Here is a 24,462-nt window from a genome sequence, read left to right as displayed (position 1 = left end):
TTCATTAGTAATTCTGTTGCATATTCATGTGTCTATAAAGTTTTATCAAGTTTGTTTCATTCTAAATGTGATAGGGGCGGTGGGGTAGACTGGTGGATAATGCGTTTGCCCGTCACGCCGAAGACCCGGGTTCGATTCCCCAAATGGGTACAATGTGTGAAGCCCATGTCTAGTGTCCCTCGTCGTCATATTGCTGGAATATTGCTAAAAGCAGCATAAAACCAAACTCACTCACTCTAAATATGTGATACACCTCACACTATTTCATACAGTAGGTTCTTGTGACGTTGTGTCCTTATTTTCAATTTTTGAGGTTCAGTCGAACATGATATCCCTGCCAACATTTCAAGCAACTTTGCACGATTCCTGTTTAAATTTATTTGATTTGAATTACAATGTTCAGGGTCTTATTATGCATAGACAATAGTTGATGGTGGATACAAGGAGGTAAAGTCCTTGATCATGGACACTGTTACTTCTGATCTAATGGTTACCACTGACCACACCATGTATTCTGTCTAATTAAACAATTTTCATCCATTCACTTAGTGATCAGTTTGTCTTAATCATTAGCTAATTTTTCTTGAGCTAATCAGTTTCTAATTACGTTTTCGTTCATCTGTCTCACTAGAGCCCTATCCACCTTAGTTCTTGACACGACCTTGGTGTTTTGAAATGCAGTTCGTTGGTGGAATTTGAGTGACTGTCATAAATGTCAAGCACTCAACACTCCAGGTTTACATGACCAGATTTCCATGTGAATAAAAACTATCACAGTCAGTCCTCGTAGATATTGGAATTTGATAGGTGCACTCTTCATAGCCGTATCTGTCAGCTGATTCAGCGATTTATAACATTAAACTATTTATGACCCCTGGAATAGCTTTTACAGAGGCTTCGAACACTGCTTATGCTACTGAAACTAAACTTTCACTAACGTGGTAATAATAGCAATAACTGTTGACCTGTGCTGCTTTTGGCCATAGGATACTTAGAGGGTGCTTCATTCTCAGTGAACATAGTTCCCTCTGTGTGACCTCCAATTCCTGCTAATTGCTTTCCTGTTTGAACCGATCTTATATCATGCAAACACTGCAATAATTTCTCCATAATGTTGATGCTCATGTCCACTTTAGATCCGATTCGTTTTATTCCCTTTCAGATATTTGTCACATGTGAATATTCATCTGTATTCCATCAGAGTAATGTGAATCATTACAACATTTATTACGTAATACAGAGACTTATCGAAGTCATAAACTCTAACTATGCAGAGGTTGGACAATTTTCTATTTAAATTGAAGAAGGATTTTATGCATTTCTGAATATTTTCAAACTTTCTCCAAATTACTTCTGTGATGCACAGGTTTCATGATTCAACTGATCTCTAAAAGTAACAAACTTTAGATGATTTCTTAGAAAACGGTCGCTTTTATGTGAGCCATGCCTCATAGATCTTATTTTCCCTGCTCTTTGATCTGCATGTCTGTTGAAGAAGGGAATCAGATGAGCTGGAAATGGAAATTGAACAACATCCGAGTGCTGATGAGGAACATCATTGCAATCTCAAATCATCATTCAGATTGTTTTCACTGACACGACCTGTATCAGAACCCAGGTCATATCAGGGGACAAAAACAACCAAAATGGGAGGAAAATCTTGTCATGCAATGAAGCCCTATCAAACACTGTTCTAATTTCAACAGCGGAGCGTATTAGTTGCGCTGAGGCCACTCGTGGCTGATTAAAGTTTGGTAATACCAGTGTCAATTGCTTCTCCATATTGCAATCAAGCCCACATGCCGTGGAACCTTTTTCAGTATAAAATGTTTTAAACTACACTTCCTTGGTCGATATCCCCATGCTCGAAGATTCACATGATGAAAGGACCTTTCAAACTTCTTCATGCCCCTGCTGCCTATGACCAACTGGGTGTCGTAATTATCGCCATTAGGCACTGTGGCACATACATCCAGCTACCGTTTAGTGCGTTGCGAAAATATGAGGTTGAATGATATCCCATTTTTTAAAAGGAACCACTGATTTAATCAATTTTATACGACTTAGCAACGAGATTAGTTTTCAGAAAAGATTAATAAATATGTTAATCCATGAACTACAATTTCCTTCAGTGAGTAATATGTTTGTACGTTATCAATCGCATCTTCATGAATTAATTAATTAGTGAAACACGGCTTACGTAGTCCTGCTTGATGATGTTACGTTGCTTTTAGCAATGGCGTGTGAGTACCAAACACTGGCTTAACATGATCTACCTATGCTGAAAATGGAAAGCTAAGGATGCCGCATGGCAAGCGTTCGCTACTACTACTGGACTACCCCACCGTCCTTAGTGTTCCTGTGTATGTATACTTTTGTGACATGCGGCCTATAGATAAATCATGGTGAAAATGTATGTATGATGTATAACAATAAGTAATAACACACTTATACTTTGACGTGAGAACGTCCCAAAGGATTTTAAAGTAATAAATGAATGAATCCATAAATAATGTTCTTAAAAACCACAAACTGAGCATACATCGACAACAATTGAAATGTTTATTTCTCTCAAAATATCAATACACTTTGGAATATGTACATTTCAGTGCCAGAGATATTAAAAACCGTACCTCGCTCATCTAAAAATATAATGAGTAAACGGTAAGTGTAAATCAATCTCTGTGTCATCCATTTACCAAAATGAATGATCATTATGTTTCTGTTTGAAGTCCCAATTCTCCCTGACTTTGATTGCTAAATACCCTATTGTTTGTTTTCTTCTGTAAGGTGACAGTAGGTTGGTATTGTATCCACCAGTTTATTGAAAACATCTCTGATTCACACTCTCACCATCCATGCATATGTTCCAGGATTAAAGCATATGGTATCAGGCCAAAGGAAATAAATTCAGTCCCTGTCGTCAGAAAGGTACCTAAATACAATCTCAGGCAAAACGAGTGTCAGTAATTATTAACATATTTACAGTGTCGAGTTGAGAACAAGTCGCCGGTAAATCTTCCTAGTTGCCATTTACTGTACATATATGGCGCTTATTCTCCTTACAAGTATCCTTGAGAAGGTCAATATTCGTCCACTGGCTGTGAAAAAGGACAATCCGTGTCATAACAAACTTTCATCCTCTTCTTGTGATTGATTTTCTGATACTTCCTCAGAGGTCTCCTCATCTTCTTCATCGCTTAAATCTGCCAAAATATTTTTAGAAAACATATCACCGTGTTAGTCGCAAATGAAACAGGTTTCGATTTAATCTCATATTTCCAGATGCTGGATACATTGATTATTTCATATTTAAAGACGGAAATAGGATGGAATGTGTTAAGTGTGTAATTTCATTAAGACATTAAAAGGAAGCCCATGTCTATCAAGTAACCACGTGTTCGATTTCAACGTCAACTATGTTCTCGTCACGATATGGCTGAGATATTGCCGATTTGACGTTAAATATTAACTTACTCACTCGCTCACTATCAAGTAACCTATGAGGTTTTGCACCACTAGCTACTTTCATCCAAAGTCTTCATCTCACACGTGCATTACGTTTAACTTTCCTCACACATCAAGGGGTTCGATCCCCGACCGCGTCATACCAAAAAGACGTTAAAATATGGTACTTGTTGGTCCCTGCCTGGCGCTCGGCATTAATGGGTACAACAAGGACTGGTCGGCTCGGAGTCAGTATAATGTGTCTGAGTGGGGTATTCATGCTTCACTGCGGCATGGTATCTCAGTGGGCTAGCACTATAAAACCAGCCTAAGTCTGGGCTAGTACAAGCAGCCACACATATACATACACACGCATGCACGTCGTCATATGAGTGAAATATTCTCAAGCACGACGTAAAACCCAATTTCACCTCACCTCACCCACATCAAGGTAACAAAACGTGATGTAATCAAGCAACTCACTCAACCACTCACTCATTCACTCACCGCTGTCTGAGTCCGAGTCCTCGGATTCCTCAGTTTCAGTGACATCATCACTACTGTCGTCATCTGATTGAGTTTTCAATGAGTCCTGGACTTGACCAACTGGCTGGTAACCCTTTCGTTTGTTATCTGAAAAAAAAGTTAAAAGATGCGATTACAAGCAAAAGATAGAATGAACATTATTGCATTCGTCATATATATTACAGCTGACAGTGGACATCATTACATTTACGACGGGCATTCCAGTATAGAGTCGATATTACATTCGTCATGTATATTTCAGTCGACAGTGGACATCATTACATTTACGACGTGCATTACAGTATAGAGTCGATATTACATTCGTCATGTATATTCAGCAGTTACCCATTTTGTTGAGTTACCACTCTTGAATAAAAATGCTATGGAATGTCATTATATGTTCAGGTAACCTATAAGCTCACGACATTTCGGCATATTTCAGTTCTAAACTTTCCAAATTGGGCTGGGATAATGGAGAATAATTAGATAGCATACAGGGACGGACTGTGTGAAAGTCCACAGGAAATAACTTGTTTACTTTTATGTGTCCAATAAGAAAATACTGGTAATGTTTAGCAGCCAATGCCGGTGGTAAAAGGTGGCTTAAGAGAAGGGCGGTCACACTCTTGGTCTTTGTCATCAAATTCCAGTTATTTAGATGGCTACACATTAAGATAATTACTGGATTGATATCGACGCCATATAGATGGTAAAGTCTTTATGCCAAGGGTAAACACAGTTTTAGTTTTAACTTGACGCTGAAATAATTATTTGTCACACTGTACCCTAATTGCTATGCTTCTTATTTAGAATGTTTCTTTCTTAACGCCCTTATACTCCAGCTGTATGATGGAGGCAGTAGATACTCGAATATTTTCCAGTCACAAAAAAGAGAGAATCGATTATTTTGATTTTGTTTACAACGCTGATAGTTAATTTTGAATTCATGTTCTTGTTTCAACAAAATCATGCTGAGCATGAAATGCTTTTCTGTGCAACTTAAAAGAGCCATAAAATGTCCAGTTAGGAAGAACCATAGTGTCAGGATCCACCCCTGTAATACGTCAAGTTCTCACAATATAATCGTCTAAATAGATTAGAGTTTAAATTTTCCTCCTTCAGAACAATATAATGTTTTCGCGTTGGCGTCAGTAACATTGAGAAGTGAAACAGTCATTATGCTTGTTAGTTGTGACACTCCAATCGATCAAGTGCGACCCGAATCGGGTCTTCATTCAGTCTCTGCAAATGTTGACATTTAGTCCATCAGGACTGACAGGTTTGAGACCGGCGTCTGTACACAGCAAGTTTCCTTAACCAGCATTACACCTTGGTAGACGCTGTCATCAGCAACTACTTGGCTCTGATCGATCAGTACCGGTTCTCCACAGATTCACATCGATTGTCAAAATTCCATTAAATGTGCCAATGCCCAAATGGCTGTCAGGAAGGGGAAATTTCCACATGCTTTTACGACCGGTCTCTCAGCTGACAATGTTTTGATTTCGCAGACGAAACAGCAAATAACACAATAACGTTGGAGTGGAGCATGCCAGAGGTGAGGCAGAAACCTCACAAAACGCAATTTAACGAACTTTATCCCTCATTAATTGACTAACAGTGTCTAAGGGAATTTGCTGCTTGGTTGAGGCCCGGTTGACAGCCCATGGCATGTTACGATTGACGGTGGGACAGTTGCTCAGCCATCCAGTGCAACAATGCGCTTTTTCAAAACGGCCATTCAAAGTAGCTGAAGTTGAAGCACTGCGCTTTAGCAAATATCTTCATAGGTGCTGTACATAAAATTTATGTAGAACATACTATAAACGTTAAACCTTATCGCTTATATACTTTTGTGCTGTGATTAAGTGGTTACTCTTACGTTAATACTGTAGCCAGTGTGAAACTGAAAAACTGCCTCGAAGTTCCCACAGTGTAATGATATAAGATATATTTGAAATATGTGGTAGAACACATTGGTTAAGTGCTGGTACAAGCATGGTACTGAAAGAAGAAGGTCCGTGGTCAGCGGAAATCCGGGCTTGGACCCTGTTACGTCTCAACTCATGTTTGCGTTGTCATTGTTTCGGTCATATGTGAGCAATACTTCGTGTAGTTTGGGCATAATGTATTTTGGTATGCAGCATGTATTATAAGGGAATGATTTACAAAACTACAAAAAAAACAAAGTTTAATCAAGGGATTCTGATCGAACTCTAAAATCTAACAATAGTGCATTGTTCAGGAACCCAACACATTTGCCCCCTCGGAACGTTGCTTAGAGACTGTGCTGTGTACAAATTGATGCAAACTACATTAAATGAACTTGATCGTAATATACCGTGAGCTGAAGAGTCTAACTGAAACAGAATGACGGCACATCTGCCTTTTTGTAACTTAGAACCCTATTTTGTGTTTATATCTGCTTTTCCCCCGAGGCTATTCAGTGCGATTATGTCTTTGAGATCAATCAGCTCGGGAAAATGAAGTGTTCCGCCTTATACAAACACAGCCAGGCGTGTGATTTCATTCCTGTTACATTTTATCTGACACGTTAAGGTTTTACACTCAGATTCTCATACACAGAAGCAGGCAGAATTTGTGTTAACGAACATGTATATGCATATTGATTTCGTTGGAACTTTCCTTCTCAAAGGATATATATAATCGGACATACGAAAGAGTTGTAAAGTAAAATAAATCTAAATAAATCGGAATCACTGAAGTAAATGTATTGTACCGTGGGAGTACATACTATTTTCTTATTAAGTTTCAAAGAGTGCAGAATGTTGGTAAGGGTACAGCAGAGGTCTTAAAGTAGTACATGATTTTGAATTGCTGAGACATGATATTATTTGTAACGTTGGTCAAACTAAAACCTTCTCTTTGATTTCGTTGGTTAATCATCAGTTGCAAAATCGATATGCATTATACATTTCAGTCCAAAGACAAATAGAGCCCTTTACATTTGCCTTTGTTTACTTTGCCTTTATGTATATGTATACTTTAATATAGTGTGTCTTCGTAGTCCTGTATATCAAAAACAATGTGAAGTACAGGGCATGACATCATCAACATCACTCAAAGTGCAGTGATTATTGTAACACAGTCCCTTTCAACATAAACAGTTGCCCCGCTAAAAGGGCCCCTATAATCATATATCGCTTTGCTACCTTACTATACCACAATGGAAATCTTCAAATTGAAATATTATCAGCATACCATAAAACATGAATCAAGATAGTGAGCACAAAAGTAACATACGCTTATCCACGTCGCGTCTTTACTGTCTCGAGTGATTTTTCAATGTGGAGATCTATCGTGACAGTGGAAAGCAAATAAAGGAGAATTATGGCGTTTGATGACTTTAGAATGAAAGTTCCTTTGCATTGAGAAAAGGCTGCTTGATTTGTTCTTTCCAGTGGAGGTCTAGACACTTGAATGCTGCCTGTGTGAAAGTTAGGTTAGCGCTATTTTCGAGAAGCTTCACTTTGGCGAACAGACGTATTAAGTTCAAATAACCTGATTCAAAATAGATCCCAGTTTTGAGACAAGCGATACATATATCAGGCATTGTAATGTGCAGCTCCAACGTTCTTTGAACTCCAGTGATCTTGAAATACCAGTGTTTCGTGACAAGGTCTTCGGGAAACATATCACCATATATGGTCGAGAAAACTCAAACTAAATGCAATGGTTGATCAAAACAAATTAATATATGACGTGATATATGACTCCGATCATTGTTGGTTTCCAGAACTTCTCTGCCTATCTGAGAGGTAAATTGTACTTCCATTCAATAAAACGGACTGGACAAAAAGACCAGGATTCACCTGTGATGAATGTTAGACGTAATTACCACAGGGAGTTTCTATTTCGGGCGTTCCACTTACACATTTGTAAATGAGTTGGAAACTAGTTTGATGTGACCAGCTATCTGTGCACAACCAGAGAGTTTCATAAGTACAATTTACATGTTTTACATAGTCATGTTATTACAGAGCATGCTGGCTTCCCCCAGTATCTTTAATCATTGGCTTCCTGTCCCTGATTTAAGGTCTTTACTGGATGCACTTTCTCCCTCAGTAAACATGTCGACGATGTCTCAGCTGTACCATATATCCACTTGAATGATTATATTTCCTTTTCTAACTGCGTGTGAGGTCTTTCAGTGAGAGTGAGTGAGTGAGTTGGGTATTACGCCGCTTTTTGCAATATTCCAGCAACATCACTGCGGTGGAAAACCAGAAATGGGCTTCACACATTGTGACCATGTGGAGAATCGAACCAGGGTCTTCGGCGTGACGAGTGAACGCTTTAACCACTAGGCTACCCCGCCGCCCTTCTCTTTCAGTGAGAAGGTGTCTTGGCTTTAAACACACGTTGCTACACGGCCTCTTTCAAGATACACTTCTACAAGCGATTCTTTGTCATAGTGGCTATTGATAAACGGCATAAACCTTCATTAAACATTAATCCACAGTATCATGATAACTTTACTGTGATGACGTTAGTACACGTTCAATAATACCCGCTGCCTCCCATTCAAAATAACTTCATTGAATTCGCCACATCGTTTCCAAAGACAATACATGATCACTACTCTAGTAATCCGTCACAGCTGCACATCAACACATTACAAGAATCACAGAAGGCGATACATGAGGTCTTTCAGGTCACTCCTTCAGGTAAGTGTTGTTAAAGCTAAACTGTATCAAACTATGTTAAACCAATACATCCCCATAGCTCTGCTTCCTTGTGGGAATGTAGGCTAGAAGTGTCGTCTTTATCACGATGTCTGGCATAAAGCGAAGACACATATAAAGGATGCTATTTCTTTTTCAGAATCTCTGATCATGTAGAACAACGGAAAAATTCCTAAGTGGTCTTTCTACACATTTGTTTGTTGCAGCTCGAATGAAACTAATGATACCTTTCGGATGCCTTTATCATAGATCTTCAAACGTTCAATGTTGCTCTCAAAAGATGTAAACGTGTTTGACCTAGCTCACGAAGAATGGATATTGTAAATATGGGACGCTACATACAAATGTACCAACAAATGTCAACGCGTTTGTCTCTCTGGCTATCTGTAGTGAGTGAGGGCACACTATACTGACTCCTAACCCATCATTATTTCATAGATTCATGACAGGTAAGGCAATAACTTATTAACTTCTTGAATGATACGGTCAAGTGATCATCGACTTTCTGCTCTCAAGGCATATTCTCTATCGACTATTGGCTATGTTTCAAACATGTGTGAGGAGATTGTTGAGGAAACGATCTCTGCCAGACAAAGTGCCATGGGAAAATTTAAACAAGCCTTCGGAGAAGTAGAATATGATATGTTCAGAAGGTGACACCTCAAAATAGCAATTTTCAAGATTTTCCCATAAGGTGGTTAAAAAATGTTATAGTATCACGTATGGGTCATTGTATATTTGGTGGACGATATATGGGAAATAATGACTATAGAACCATGTCATTGAGTGAGTGAGTGAGTTAAAATTTAACGTCACATCGGCAATATTGCAGCCATATCGCTGATATCAGTTGATATCAATATTCAAATCAATAAATGTATAATGTAAAAACCTGCCATCGAAGGACAGTAAAACTACAAAAATATCACAGCTCTTAATTTAAAACTAGTACGCCATCATAAAATATATCACGAGAGACAACAGTACAATATAAGAACGGGCTATAGATCACCAGCAACCTGTCTGTAGTGGTCAATGCATCCACACTTCATAACTACACCGGATCTCATTCCAAAAGTGGATACAATGTGTTTAGCTGCTGTTAACATAACAGCAAACACGAAAATAATTCTTGGAAGCTACTCGAGCTTCCTGGTCTTTCATGTAGTCAACTACATTTTGACCGCTCAGACTAAGCCCATGAGTACTGTAAAAAACCCACCCATTAACTAACCTCGCCATTGATTTGACTAATAGCTGAGCCAGTTGATCACAAAGTGTACTTTGAAATGCTACTAATCATCTATCGTAGGGCGATGATTAGAACGAAATTTTCTACCTGATGAAAACATTTCCTGTAATTGACCTACAGGAAATAAACACGGCATTACACAAAGAACAATACCTCTACTTTCTTTAGAAAGATACATTGACTTCATTTAAATGTTCAATAAGCACAATAATGAATGCGCAGAACGTAGGCCACGTTTAGACTTTACTTTAATGATGTCTTCATTACTTTAACATGGGCGTGATTAATGTGATGGGCACGTTGTCACGGATACATCTTGTTTCTTTCAAGTAATTGTAACCTTCAAGTAACCTTCACATGCTCAGGCAAACAAACGACGACTGTGCCTACGGGTCTCAAATACTTTTCCTGAAACATCTGCTTAAAATGACATCGTTTATATTGCAGTAATGGCACTGAGCACCTGATCCTTAAATCAATACATGTTTAAACCAGGTCAGTTTCAATGACATGGTTCAAATCACGAACTATGAAGGATCTTTTTAATAATGTCAGTTCTCATTTAATTATTGCCTTTTTAAAAGCATTAGATTTGTTAACTGATTTGTAAATAAATAAATATTTTATTATTGGTAGTTTAGATTAGTAACTGAGATTGTTAGTGGCTGTACCCTCAAATGGGGTTAAAGTACTGTAAAATTATTGTCTTCCTGAGAGGGTACGAAAGTACCAAAACATTTCATGTAAATTTACGTCTACCAGGTTTTTAATCGTAATATCTTTGTCATTTTAATGTATGGCTAAATCTCAGCATAAACGCCAATGGCTGAAGGAATGGTGTAAATCCAGCTAGGGTCCATGCAGGTTGCAAAGGTACTGTAAGTCCCCATGGTCCCTAGTATGGTGATCTACCTTCAGTTGTTGGCGATCTATAGCTTATTTTTATATTGTGTTGTCCCCTATAAGTAGAATGTTTTAGATTTAATTACTAGTTTTACATGTATATGTGTGATATTCTAGTTGTTTTACTGTCCTTCGATGACAGGTTTTTACATTATACATTTATTGATTTGCTTATTGATATCAACTGTTCTCGTCACGATATGGCTGTAATATGGCCGATGTGACGTTAAATTTTAACTCACTCACTTACTCAATGACATGGTTCTATAGTCATTATTTCCCATATATCGTCCACCAAATATACAATGACCCATACGTGATACTACAACATTTTTAACCACCTTATGGGAAAATCTTGAAAATTGCTATTTTGAGGTGTCACCTTCTGAATATGTCATATTCTACTTCTCCGAAGGCTTGTTTAAATTTTCCCATGGCACTTTGTCTGGCAGAGATCGTTTCCTCAACAATCTCCTCACACGTGTTTGAAACATAGTCAATAGACGATAGAGAATATGCCTTGAGAGCAGAAAGTCGATGATCACTTGACTGTATCATTCAAGAAGTTGATAAGTGATTGCCTTACCTGGCATGAATCTATGAAATAATGATGGGTTAGGAGTCAGTATAGTGTGTCCTAGAAGTAAATCCATGTTATACTGCGACTTAATATATGAGGGCTAGCACATTGAAACCGCCAGACAACCTGCAAACAAACGCACGCACATCCTTTATTGAGTGCATCATCTATTAATAAAACAGTCATGGGCGCGAGGTATCACCCATTTTCAAACAGGAAAAAGGGTCTGACCATTATGGTACCTTCAACAAAATACATCTTCCGATATTAATGACGCATTTGACGGAGTACCTGAAGAATCCAGAGAAAAGTCAATTAAACTGATTCGGAACTTTGCCTGTCCAATATTAAGGAAATTATAAAATGAATGGGGTACTGGTGCCGACATGAGAAATTACGCGAATCTTTGACTTACAAAACAATGTTTTTTCACGTTGAAGAACTGTTACACAGTGTGGCACGTTCTGAATATTTGCGAGCTTAAATCAACATTTAACGCCATTAAAACAACCCATAGCTGTATACACTCGCATTTCTTCTGCAATCACGAATCACAGTAAAACGAACTTGTGGAACGTGCTCAGTCCTGTCGCTGACATGCTATAGCGTTGCTGCACAGAGAATTAATCTGGACAGCGAAAACAATTCCGTGTATGTTTTATGACCACGAGCACGACTGGTCTATGGCAAAGCTGCTATCATTACAAATATTGATATTACCATTCGCACCCGGACATCTGTGCGAGAATGTAGAGGCATCATGTGCACGTTCGAGACGAACTCGAAATGATAATAATTTCTTTCTTCTTGGAAATGTCAAAATGACTAATACATGTCCGTGAGACATGTGATGTTATGACATGGCGATCGATTTCACATGAATTGTATCATATTCTCCGCAAGGCAGACCAGTCAAAAGATGAACGATAGAAGTGAAGGTCTGTTTGAGAAATAAATAGCCCTTACAGTTTTCAAATGTTCTAAGAGTATGTTCGTCACGCCGAAGATCCAGGTTCGATTCCCTACATGGGTACAGTGTGTGAAGCCCATGTCTGTTGTCTCCCGCCTTGATATTGCTGGAATATTGCTAAAATGGCGTAAAACTAAATTCACTCACTCACTTACTCTAAGAGTATGCTGAACAATACAGACTTTACATCAGCATGTATTTATTACCATCAGTCAAGTGGTAACACAACCAGATGTTCGACAAAAATGGAGAGCAAATCAATTGCATCATTTGTTTCAAGCAATTAATTATCACACTAGTCGACAACTACTGTATAGAGAGCTTGGGACAACGGTGTGGTGTAGAAGGTACAATGTGTGAAACACATGTCTGATGTCAACCGCTGTGATATTGTTGGAGTGGTGGCGTAAAACCATACTCACTCACTCACAAAATGGGAACCAGATCATGAAGCATTCTCCTCCCTTTAAATCCAGTATCAGTGTCTTGGAGCTTTGCCCCGTGTGACTATTGACGTTCACGACATCGCTACATTTATACTCCAGTATTCTGTAACTGTGTCTTTACCAGTGAGTGAGTTTAGTTATACGCCGCACTCAGCAATATTCCAGCTATATGGCGGCGGTCTGTAAATAATTGAGTCTGGACCAGACAATCCAGCGATCGACAGCATGAGCATCGATCAGCGCAACTGGGAACCGATGACATGTGTCAACCAAGTCAGCGAGCCTGATCACCCGATCCCGTTAGTCGCCTCTTACGACAAGCATAGTCGCCTTTTGTGGCAAGCATGGGTTGCTGAAGATCTATTCTACCCCGGATCTTCACGTGTCTTTATTTTTATGACATGCATAAGCTTTTCATTGTTTTATGTGTCTGCTGCTGCCACGATGCCATCAAAACACTAAGCATCATATTATCGTAAAATCAATACTGTTTGACTATGTTAAACACTAAGAAGTACAGTGACCTTCATATTCACTTTCGGGGATGCTACAGATAGAAGGAATGCTTCCCAGTAAATAATGCCATACCCTTCAAATGTGTTTGGTTATATTCTTGTAATACACATACGAAGGTGTTTACCTCCGGGCTTTTGTATTTTTGACATGATAGACTTATATTAGTTTGGGAATTCACGGATTTTAAATCTCAAGCCCGCATACGAGTACTGGTCAGCCTTAGCAAGGTAGCTAACGTCAGATTGCTGAATTGTGCTGAACACACGTTAACAACAGGGGTCCTCAATAACCAGTGCCATTTGACGTTATACCAAAAGACGTTAAAATATGGTACTTGCTGGTCCCTGTCTGGCGCTCGGCATTAATGGGTACAACAAGGACTGGTCGGCTCGGAGTCAGTATAATGTGTCTGGGTGGGGTATTCATGCTTCACTGCGGCATGGTATCTCAGTGGGCTAGCACTATAAAACCAGCTTCCGTCTGGGCTAGTACAAGCAGGCGCACATACACATACACACGCATGCACGTCGTCATATGAGCGAAATATTCTCAAGCACGACGTTAAACCCAATTCCACCACCACCACTTCTGAATGAGTTCCCAGTGCTCCAAGTTTGCTACAAATCAATAACATATGGAACTGAAAGAAAATGTCAACTTCAACATAACAGTCTTTTGCATGGACACATAGCCATAAATTCCGAGGATCAGTAAATAATGTCGACATTAGCCCTGTGAACGAGACTTACAAAGTAATTTCTAAGACGGTACATGATACCAAAATCATGAAACCATCATTAAATACGTAAGAGTTGTCTGTACATGTACATATATATTAAATGATATGTTGGATTTACTAGATACATGACTCTTCTGTCTTCATAAAAAAACATAAAAGAGGAGGAAAAGTATCGTAGAATATCGTGGAATTAGACAAACATGATACAATGGAATCAGTTATATCTTAAACATGTGATATGTTTTCTCTTGCTAATCATCTGTTCATGTCTCTTTTTAATCGTTGTATATTTCGGGTTTTAAGTAATGGCTAAATCTCCAAAAGCCATCGGCTGAAGGGATGGTGAAAATCCAGCGAGGGTCCATGCATGTAACAAAAGTACTGTAAGTGCCCATGGTCTCTAACATGGTTAACTACATTCAGCTGCTGGCGATACTCAACCCGTTTAGCTGTCCTTTGTCGACAGTTTTTTTTCCTAATATACATCTGTTACTCTTGAATTTATAACTAGTTTTAGTCACGATATGGCTGAAATACTGCCGATGTGACTATAAACTTTAAATCGCTCACTCACTTTGATGTCTCTTGAGATTCAGGGTTAAGTGTTTTGGGTATAATATACGTTAGACAAACAATGCATAATACATCATACCATGCCTCTGGAATATCTAAATCAAGAAATAGTCTTCTGAAATTAAGACCGCGATCACCATAAAAAGTTGACATGTGTGAACATTGTATACTGTAACCTATCCATTTTGGGTATTTATGTGAAGACTAAGAACTGCTAGATCTGCATGTACCGATGCGTCCAAACTACATGCACTAAAAAGTATCAAATTAACGTAATAATTATTGAATCTTACACCAAGGGTTTAGTTTTTATCTCAATAACCACAATATGTTTCATTTGCAGAAAAAATACCCCGATAATGACTGTGGCAGTACAAACGCATACGCTGACATCGGAAAATGATATGAGGTTTTAGGTCCTTACTACATGACTTGTATCAATTAGATTAAGAGTCAAAAAGTTTTGTCGAAATTCTTAAGTCATGTTTCAATTTTTTCAATGATGTTTTCAGTTCTAAAGAAGAGGCAAATATCAAAGAGATCACATATTGATCAGAAACATCACTGCTAGATTAAGTGTAATGTTTTCATCATCTCAGATAACTACATTTTAGCTTTTTCTTAACATGGGCAGCTATTTTCATATACCTTAGAATCACTTTCATTTAAATTTTGAAACACTATTACATTGATCTGAAGATTGTTTCGCTCAAGTAAATTATTCCATTTAATGTTAGCAGCTGGCATGTTTGTTTAGTTGATGCAGTAATTTAATCATCCCAAACTCGTCCCAACAGAAGGAATCTTGGTAAATGGTAAAATTAGACCACTGTGTGGTCCTGGGTAACCATCAAATGGCATTAGCATCCCTTGTCACTGAAAGTGAGCGTGAGATGTACTCTTTACATTCAAGACACTAGTTATCCGTGTTCACAACCTGAAAAGGGTTTTGGATCATAGGGAAACTTGCAACCTTGACATCATATATATCAGGAGCGATACATTACTGATATCGGAGTGTAATTCGGAATTCGACGGAATATCACCGTATTATACGGTGGTATTATCGTACGATTAAATGGGTGTGTAGTAAAAGTTGAAAACTCATTGACAACCATCACACCTTTTAACTTTTGTCGACGCAATTTGATATATTTGAAATCAAAAGGCAAACGATGGCAAACGCCAGTTTTTCTGTTTGTTTTGTGATTGAAGAAGAGAGTGGGTTTTACGGGTAAGAAAGTTTAGTCTTGGATGCTCATTCTAGTCAGTTTTTTGTTTGTTGTCCTTACTTGGGTGTGGGGTTGCCAAATACAATAAACACACCAAGACGAATCGACATAAACTGAAACCTTGCATTTATGGACGTTGGAATAATTGGAAGGAACGGTTTTGTATCACAAAGTCATTTTTCTGATCAGACTTTTATTCATTAAAGAAACGTGTCAACAGACCCCACAGTTAAATATTCTTCAAACATGATTATTTCAGGCGGAATCTTAAGTTAGTTAATAAAAAGTCCCAGCTAAGAGGTCTCTTGGGGTACATTAAGTCATCTTAATAGGATATACATTACAGACATTAGAAAGACTTCAATCAATGTCGTGAGCGTCATCATTCTTAACTGTACACTCTTTTCTCTGTCCGATGGCTTTGTAGAGTCTAGACATGAACAAGCTTATTGGGCCAATCTGTGCCATTGGGACGCCGTTCCGTTTTAACACGAATATCCAGTTACACTACAATAAAACACTACGACCATTTACTTGGCAAGGTGTTAAAATGTTGAGTGATTTTTGTGACCATTTGCAACGGGATTCATTTGGTAATAGTGAATATAGTTAGTCTTGTATGTACACCAATGCACTTCTGGCTATGTCCATAATAGGGAGAATATGATTGTTAATGATTATGAACTGATGATTATTACAAGTGAGTATATTGACTTCCCAAATGATCACCATAATACCATTCTTGCACAGAATGTTATTCCTAGTACAGTTTAACCGTAGTATTTTCGTCAGTTTCAATTGCTAGCTAAACTTGCATAAAATCGCCAGCAGGTTGCGGAGTGGTGAAAATCCGGCTCGAGAACAGTGCAGGAAGCAGAAGTGTTGTAAGTCCCCATGGTCCCCAATATGGTGCCCTTCCTTATTATGTTGGTAATCTATTGCCCAATATTATGTTGTGTCCTTGAATAGTTATTTAGTACTTTCAAATGATCTCAAGCTATTTTTAAATATGATCTGTGATAAGCTATATCCTTTGATGACAGATCTGTATAAAGTATAAATATAGTTATGCTCAGGGTATGCCTTTCTGTCGTCAAGGTATGACTGAAATATTGCCGATGTTACTCACTCTTCCTTGTATCTCTCCAAACGAGTGCATAAATCCTGAAGGGGGAAGGGGAACTTACCTAGTAAGATTACCTAGCCTGGATTACTGGTGATCTGTAGTCTGGCTTTCAGTAGTACATCTGCTACATATTAATATGTCTAATATAAAGTTTTATCAGGTTTGTTTAATTCTAAAAGTGTGATACACCTTGCAATTTCATACAGTAGGTTCTTGTGACGGTGTTTCTTTATTTTCAAAACGTGAGGTGCCGCCAAATATGCTAAGACTGTGAACAGTTCAAACAGTTCTAATTCAAATGTTGTTCAATAAGAGTTACAGTTTTCAGGGTCTTAGGATGCGTTGATGGTGGATACATGTAGGACATTACCCAATTTCACGCACTGGAGAGCAAACTGATGTTCGATGCTTACACCATACGTTCCTATGTTGTTTGTCCAGGTTGGCTACCTTTAATAGTGATGAATACTCATACGCTTATAATACAGATATATAGCTTTGGTAGAAATGTGTTATAAATATATAAAAGCTTGATGATTGTTGTTTATACTCGTGAGCTAGGATGATGGCCGTGTGTGTAATCTGGATCAACACGTGAGCAAGTGTGTACAGTGCTGTGCGTAAAGCATGTATTTCTGACGGAGTGTGAAACATTGTGTATATGTCCCGGCTGAAGTGTACTACATAATGTATCGAGAATTCACAGCAATGTCAACAAACTCGCGAAACTATGACGTTATGCAAACACACACACTCATGCTTAAACAGAACGTTTGAACCTTCGGGATTCTCGTGGTTCAATAAATATATCACCCTGACAACGTATATATTCCAAATGTTCGCGTGACTGATACGTTCCATGGACGCCTATTGTTTATGGCGAAGTGGATAGAATATTTATGTATGTCACGCTGTTCTGTTTCTCAGTAGGATATGGAGATTTTTTTCATTTGCTCTCTCGCATGATACACAATAGAGTGGTGAATGCTTTGCTTTGTTCTGAAGTATTGATCGAAACCTGACAGGTCTGCAGGGTTCTTTACAGATATAATGGTGTTACAATAGGAATTAATCTAATTGTATTACAGACTTCGTTATTGTGATTCCTCGATAACCTTTCAAAGCATCTACAATATATTACAAACATGATTTCTCAATAATGGTAGCACGGCGCCACAAGGAAGACTGTTTTGAAATTGCTTAGACAAACTAACATCAAAATACATGGTTATTAGATTACGAAGGCCAAACAATTCATTTTATATGTAGTCGAGTCTCGCTCAGCATCTATGGGTTGAGGTATATGACGTAAGTTTCAACAAACGATATGGCATTGTGTAAGGTGCGTATCTGATGAGACATGGTGGGGTGAGATGTGTTTCAGTGTAACAATCTCGATTATTGTTTTGAGATAGCGACATGTTCGTGTGCGTGTTTGCGTGTGTGTCTGCTTGTGTGGGTCTTGACATGCGGGTTGTATCTTGCTAGCTCACTCACCTACCATGCTGTAGATTAAAACGGCTAGCCCACTCAGATTGAGCATACCAACTTCTACCAGCCCTTGTGTTATTTTTAACTCGAGCGCCAGACTTTTGACGTAGCATAGTTTACAATTATATATTCTGACGTATGCTGAACTCGAGGCCAGACACGATTATAACTCGTACCATCTCGTAACATATTTTGCTTGCTTGCATGTGTGTGTGTGTGTGTGTGTGTGTGTGTGTGTGTGTGTGTTGCGGGTTTGAAGAGGGTGCTAGTTAGTGTGGTAGTGTGTATATTGCGTGTCCCCATATTCTTGTTCAGTCTGTGTCATGCTACCCGACTGATACAAATTACGTCCGATATCCTACTCTTATACAGCATATCGAGTCCAACAAGTCCTTGTTGTATCCTTAATATCGTGCGAAAGTAGGTAACAAGGAATACGTCCGTGAACGTTGTTTTAGTATGACGTAGTCAAGGTGTCCAACCACCGACGTTCCACCTCCAGAGCGACGCTGTGTTCACTATACGAACAAAGAGACTGTTTATCTAACCCAAACATAAATGTGATAAAACAATGTACCGTCACCATTCTCAGTCTATCCCGAAACCGTTACCCATTTCAAGTGAGTGTGAGTGAGTTTAGTTTTACGCCGCTTTTAGCAATATTCCAGCAATATCACGGCGTGGGACACCAGAAATGGGCTTCACACATTGTGCCAATGTGGGGAATCGAACCCGGACCTTCGGCGCGACGAGCGAAAGCCTTAACCACTAGGCTACCCAACCGCCCTAACCCATTTCAAAATATACAATTTTAACTTGCTAGTTTCACGCCACTTTAATTTCTTTGCCTTGCACATTGATTTTAATACAAACAATGAACAAACAAACTGAGTTTGTTTCCCGAAAAACGACATGATCTGAACGTTTGCACAATTGTGCAAGCAATATAAATATACTCTTTCAACTTGTGAATTAACGAACAACAATTGCACTAATTTAAAGGCGGCGATAATGTTTCATGAGTAATGTAAGATATATTTTGTTTCATAAATAACTTGTCGAGACTGAAAGGCATCTCATTGTTGACAGAAACTACTGCGTAATAGGTCATATTTTCCCTATTCCAGAGGCAGCAGATGATGCATTTTTAATGCAATCATCATATCTCTTTCAGAACAAGTACTAACACGTGTTCACACTGTAATCTATATCTGGTGTATGTTGAGCACACGGCGCAATGTTTACCCAATATTAACACTTGCTGGCCTATCATGTTGCCATGCCTGAAGTTTTCCGCTAAATCTTGATCAAATCTGGTTTGATTGTAGCCGTTTGTCTCCTCGTATTTCCAAGTAATCATAGAATGTCCATGCAAATGAATGACCAGTAATGAGTATCCTTAGAAACAATCCGTTTGGTATAAAGGGAAAAATAGTTGTGAAAATTACATGAATGGATCATTGAAAATCAGTACTGACACCAGGTGTCTGCAAAATGACTGATATTGGAGTGAGTGAGTTGGGTTGTACGGTGCTTTTAGCAATATTCCAGCAATATCACGGCGAGGGACAGCAGAAATGGGCCCATTGTACCCATGTTGGGAATCGAACCCGGACCTTCGTCGGGAGAGGCGAACGCTTTAAGCACTAGGCTACCCCACCGTGACAAGAAGGTACAAAATATAAGTCTTTATCAATGCCAAGGTATCTTGGTCCCTGTTGATCCAGGGCTTGTTTCGCCAGATCCGTACTACTACGTTTTATTTGGGAGAAATTATGGAGGTGACGAGCGAACGTCTTAAACCACTGGGCTACTCCATTGCCCCCACTGATATTGGAAGGATGTACGGTGTTTGTATATCTGTCTGCACGATGTGGCTTGTTATCAGAAAACGCAGTGACGTATACAGTCAAATATGTCACGTCATGCTTAGATAAAACCAGGATGACTAAATGCCATTCAAATCCCTGATTTAATCTGCTTCTACATTAGTCTGCTTCTAGCTTGAGGTTTTTCATATCTATATTTAATATGGTACATACATTTTTTCCCCTCAGCAAATATCATAATATGGACTTAAGAAACCTTCTTCTTATTTAATCAAAATGATGGCGTGGCTTTTGTTAGGTTTTGAATGTAGTCAATATAGGAAAGAGCAAATATTACAAGGACTTATAAAAGCAAGCAAATGTGAGCGTTAATATCGACACGGACTGTTGTGTTACTGCGCTACAGCACGTGGCCATCCTCCACATGGTAGACAAACTGTAACAGATGCTGAAGCTTCCAGTGAGTCACTGTCTGCAGTGTTATCACCTTCACATGTTGGGAGACACGTTGAGATGAGTGTACATCACCTAGTGATATATTGTCATTGCGGAGATTTGTTAGGAATGAATTATGACAGAACATGTGCTCTGTAAATCATAATTTGTTTAACCAAGAAACTGTTTAACTGCTAGACTTCACATGGATACCTAACATGATATATAAGATTAAATGTTTCAATGATGATGAAAGTTAATACCCGTGCATCGTCTAGACGTGTTGAAATGAAAGTGGGTATTTGGTTATAGTTTGTGTAGCTTTGTTGACCAGAGTTCATTCACCAGAACGTCACTGAACACCTTTAGGGATAAAGTAATGAAATTTAACATGTAACATGACTGACTGACTGAATATGGTTTTACACCGCTTTTAGTAATATTCCAGGAACATCACGGTGGCGGACACCGGCAATGGACTGCACATATTGTACCCATGTGGGGTTTTCGGCGTGACGAGCGAAAGCTTTAACCGTCAGGCTACCACACCACCCCGCATGTAACATGAAATTAATGCTAATGTATCATTAAAACTAGGACACATAACGTCATTTATTGTCATTTAAACTGAACCCCGAAAGCAACAAGTGTCGTACGGTAACATTTTAGTTCGATATTTTCTGTATAATCTATAGTTATCATATGTATTTTAATGTAGATAGTTATTTAACTCTCATATCCACGATTTTACTAAAAGTTTTGACTGTTAATACTTTTAAAGTAGTGATAAATGTATATCATTTACGGTAACAATCCTTTCTTGCCCACAATGCCATTATATCATTCTATCCACATGGTAATAATTGTGATCAGTCTTACGTTTGATCGATGGCGGTGGAGTCATCATCTGTCGGATACCCTCCGGAATCTCTTTAAGGGGAATCCGCTCCACCTTCACTTTACGACAATGTCCCAACTCCTCAAGACGACGGAATAAGTGGAGTCGGGTGTTGTTGAGGGTGAAGAAGTGCCCATCCTTCTCTGCTACTTGTAACCGAGGGTATTCCCCCCTCTCTACCACTTTCCGACAGAACTCCCCCATCACCCCTTCGTCATGTAAAGCCTGGGGGTCCAGGCAGTTGGTAAAGTGGATCCGGGACGGTACAAGTCTCACCTCCAATGGCTTCCTCCTTCCGTTCAGAGTCCTTGAGAACATGAAGAGATATCCTTACAAGTCCACACCTGAATGGGTCACCGGATCGCGAAGACAAATCCACATTGTCACTGAAGGAACAAAAGTTTCCTCTACTGTACCACATCCGTCCTCGCAGCCTTCACGCTTGCTTCTCAATAATGACGCTGTTGCCTCATTGAGTCCATCAACAGACCCACCCATCAACGTTGCTCTCACAACGCATGCTGACAACAGACCAATTCACTTTTATTGGGGAAGGCTACATGGACTAGTCTATCTTCCTCCACTGTCCAGGTGAGATGGATTTAGTGACGGGAGTATTGATCGACCATTACAGCCGCGGTCGATGAAGAGCTAGTTCTCTGAACGCACTGCCAAGGCACGGCCCATTATCTTGTCTGTTCCACCAATCCCTCTGTCCGCCTGGCGCTGCCTGAGAAAGCCGCAATTAACTACCACTGCCTATACAATCGCCAGAAAGAGTTGCGCATTTTGACGAATAATTTGATTTCGGTTGAAGCTGTCCACTCTGGTAGTGTCCACCGCAAGGTTGAAGATTCTATTATTGGTCGACGTCGCCTTTTAATCTAATATCGCCGCCTCAAGTAGCCTCCAAGTGCACAGATTACCAAATCAAATCTTTCGGTCGTTTGTGATAAAAAACAGGCCCGTAATTCTGTTAGCACCCTATCCTATATGATAGGCTTGGACCGTGTACGTTTACCCTCCCGATGCTGCCTTCCAAATAACTAGTGGATCCATTTGACGCCGACTAACACGGGTGAAATCATTACAACATCTGCAAGGACCTTTGATGCCTCAACATCAAATACATCTCGGCCAGAAAGCATGTTGTGAAGTACCTTCATGACGTTGCAACATCAGAGCAAACAACACATGAAAGTCAATCTTATTGACAGCGGCGAGTTGGAAATTATCACAAAGATTGCATCAAAGTCGTAGGTGCATTAGCCTGATGTTTGATGACACTTGATCGTCTACTATTGCAGTGAATGTATTTGACATGAACATATACCGTCACAACACACTGTATCCGGCATGGCACTTTTCTCTTACATGTTTCGCAGTCTATTCTAGTCTTATCAATTTCTGACAATCCCCAGCAATGAAAAGATCTATAATAATATTTGCCCAGGAAAGGGTTTGATGATAGACGGAAGTTCGCGGTTCGTTTCCTTTAATTATGAATAGTCCTTCTGTGGTTAGCCGCAAGTCGTCTAAATCAATTAGACCCTTTCTCGTGAAATGAATGAAACGGATAGTGTGTATTACCATAATGGCTGCAGTTTGCACACGTATTTCCCATGAAATGGGATCTGAATAAGTCATTACGATCAAAGCTAACTGCAGAAAAGATTGATCATGTCATATTATGAAGCCAGCAAGCCTCCTCCTTTGTTTCTCTCCCATAAGGGTAATTACCCTGGTTATCACCCATCTACTTTTCACGATGGTTACGAGCATTCACGGTAAGGAAAGAGAGCGAAAATATATTGACAGTCCTCACTTCTGATCCACGAGGGGCTCGTCGTTTAAGTCATTACAACAGCCTTTCTGTAGCATGGGTCATCACGCAATTGCAATGAATCATAATGCTTTATGCTTTCAATTCAAAGTCCGACACTTTCTATGATTGCCGTGGTGCTCGGTGTATAAACTGATTTATAGTTCATGAACGACGTGGTATGTCCTTGTGTTGTATATTCTCATTAGGGTGTAGAAATGTCATCATGTTACGCGGCTGTATAAGGCTACAAATCGTGAGCTTATGCGTTTAAATGCGGACGTAATAACACACTCTCGGCCATCCATCGACCCAATATTGCTTTGAATGATTATGCCACTCTCTTATGTCTGAATCGAGAACAAATGCATATAACATGATACAACTTAATAAAATGGCAAATCACAATGTTACACCCCATACATGGTCTCTCTGCACTTGTCGATGTGTTTTGTTTGTTTGTTGTTTAACGCCGCAATCAGCAATATTCCAGATATTTAGCGGCGGTCTGTAAATAATCGAGTCTGAACCAGACAATCCACTGATCAACAGCATGAGCACCTATCTACGTAGTTGGGATACGATGACATGTGCCGACCAAGTCATCGAGCTTGATCACCCGGTCCCGTTAGTCGCCTCTTACAAGCATGGGTCACTGAAGACCAATTTTAACCCCGACCTTCATGGGTTGTCGATTTGTTGAAAACAATTACACAAATTACGGGTTCTGGCACAAGGAAGCCTTGCCATCATCAGACCACTGCTGTAATTGTCCCATCAACGTTGATTAGATGATATTTCACGTATAAATATTAGTATGGTAATCTATTTAACTTTTTCATGTACACAAGGATTATGTGCAACACAAATTATTGATTATATCAAAATCAGGAACAACATTAACTCATGTCCGACTTAGGCATAGCCGTTGGCCAGAACGCCAACTTTCAGCTTCCACTACTTAGCGAGTTA

At 39.2% G+C, this 24,462-nt stretch overlaps 1 protein-coding gene across 1 annotated transcript; it reads right to left on the bottom strand.

Annotated features, from left to right (window-relative positions):
* Window positions 1–2,548: 2,548 nt before the first annotated feature.
* LOC124259850 lies at window positions 2,549–22,300 on the bottom strand. The gene is made up of 3 exons (XM_046694065.1): window positions 21,650–22,300; window positions 3,955–4,080; window positions 2,549–3,206 (listed from the first exon to the last, which is right to left on the bottom strand). Exons 1-3 carry the CDS (start codon window positions 21,984–21,986, stop codon window positions 3,124–3,126), a joined length of 546 nt encoding a protein of 181 aa, XP_046550021.1. The 5' UTR covers window positions 21,987–22,300; the 3' UTR covers window positions 2,549–3,123.
* Window positions 22,301–24,462: the final 2,162 nt, after the last annotated feature.

The sequence above is a fragment of the Haliotis rubra genome, unplaced genomic scaffold (assembly GCF_003918875.1).
Source record: "Haliotis rubra isolate DU_JTF1 unplaced genomic scaffold, ASM391887v1 Scf74, whole genome shotgun sequence".
In the NCBI taxonomy this organism is placed as follows: Eukaryota; Metazoa; Mollusca; class Gastropoda; order Lepetellida; family Haliotidae; genus Haliotis; species Haliotis rubra.
Note: the sequence above shows the minus strand (reverse complement) of the source record. Positions and strands in the feature narration are given on the sequence as shown.

Excerpts from the sequence above, each read along its gene's own strand:
- LOC124259850 (XM_046694065.1), bottom strand. The coding sequence starts at position 21,986 with ATGTTCTCAAGGACTCTGAACGGAAGGAGGAAGCCATTGGAGGTGAGA. Across the intron at positions 4,081-21,649 it reads TCCACCGCCATCGATCAAAC|ATAACAAACGAAAGGGTTAC; the intron begins GTAAGACTGATC and ends CTTTTTTTTCAG. Across the intron at positions 3,207-3,954 it reads GGACTCGGACTCAGACAGCG|ATTTAAGCGATGAAGAAGAT; the intron begins GTGAGTGAATGA and ends ATATTTTGGCAG.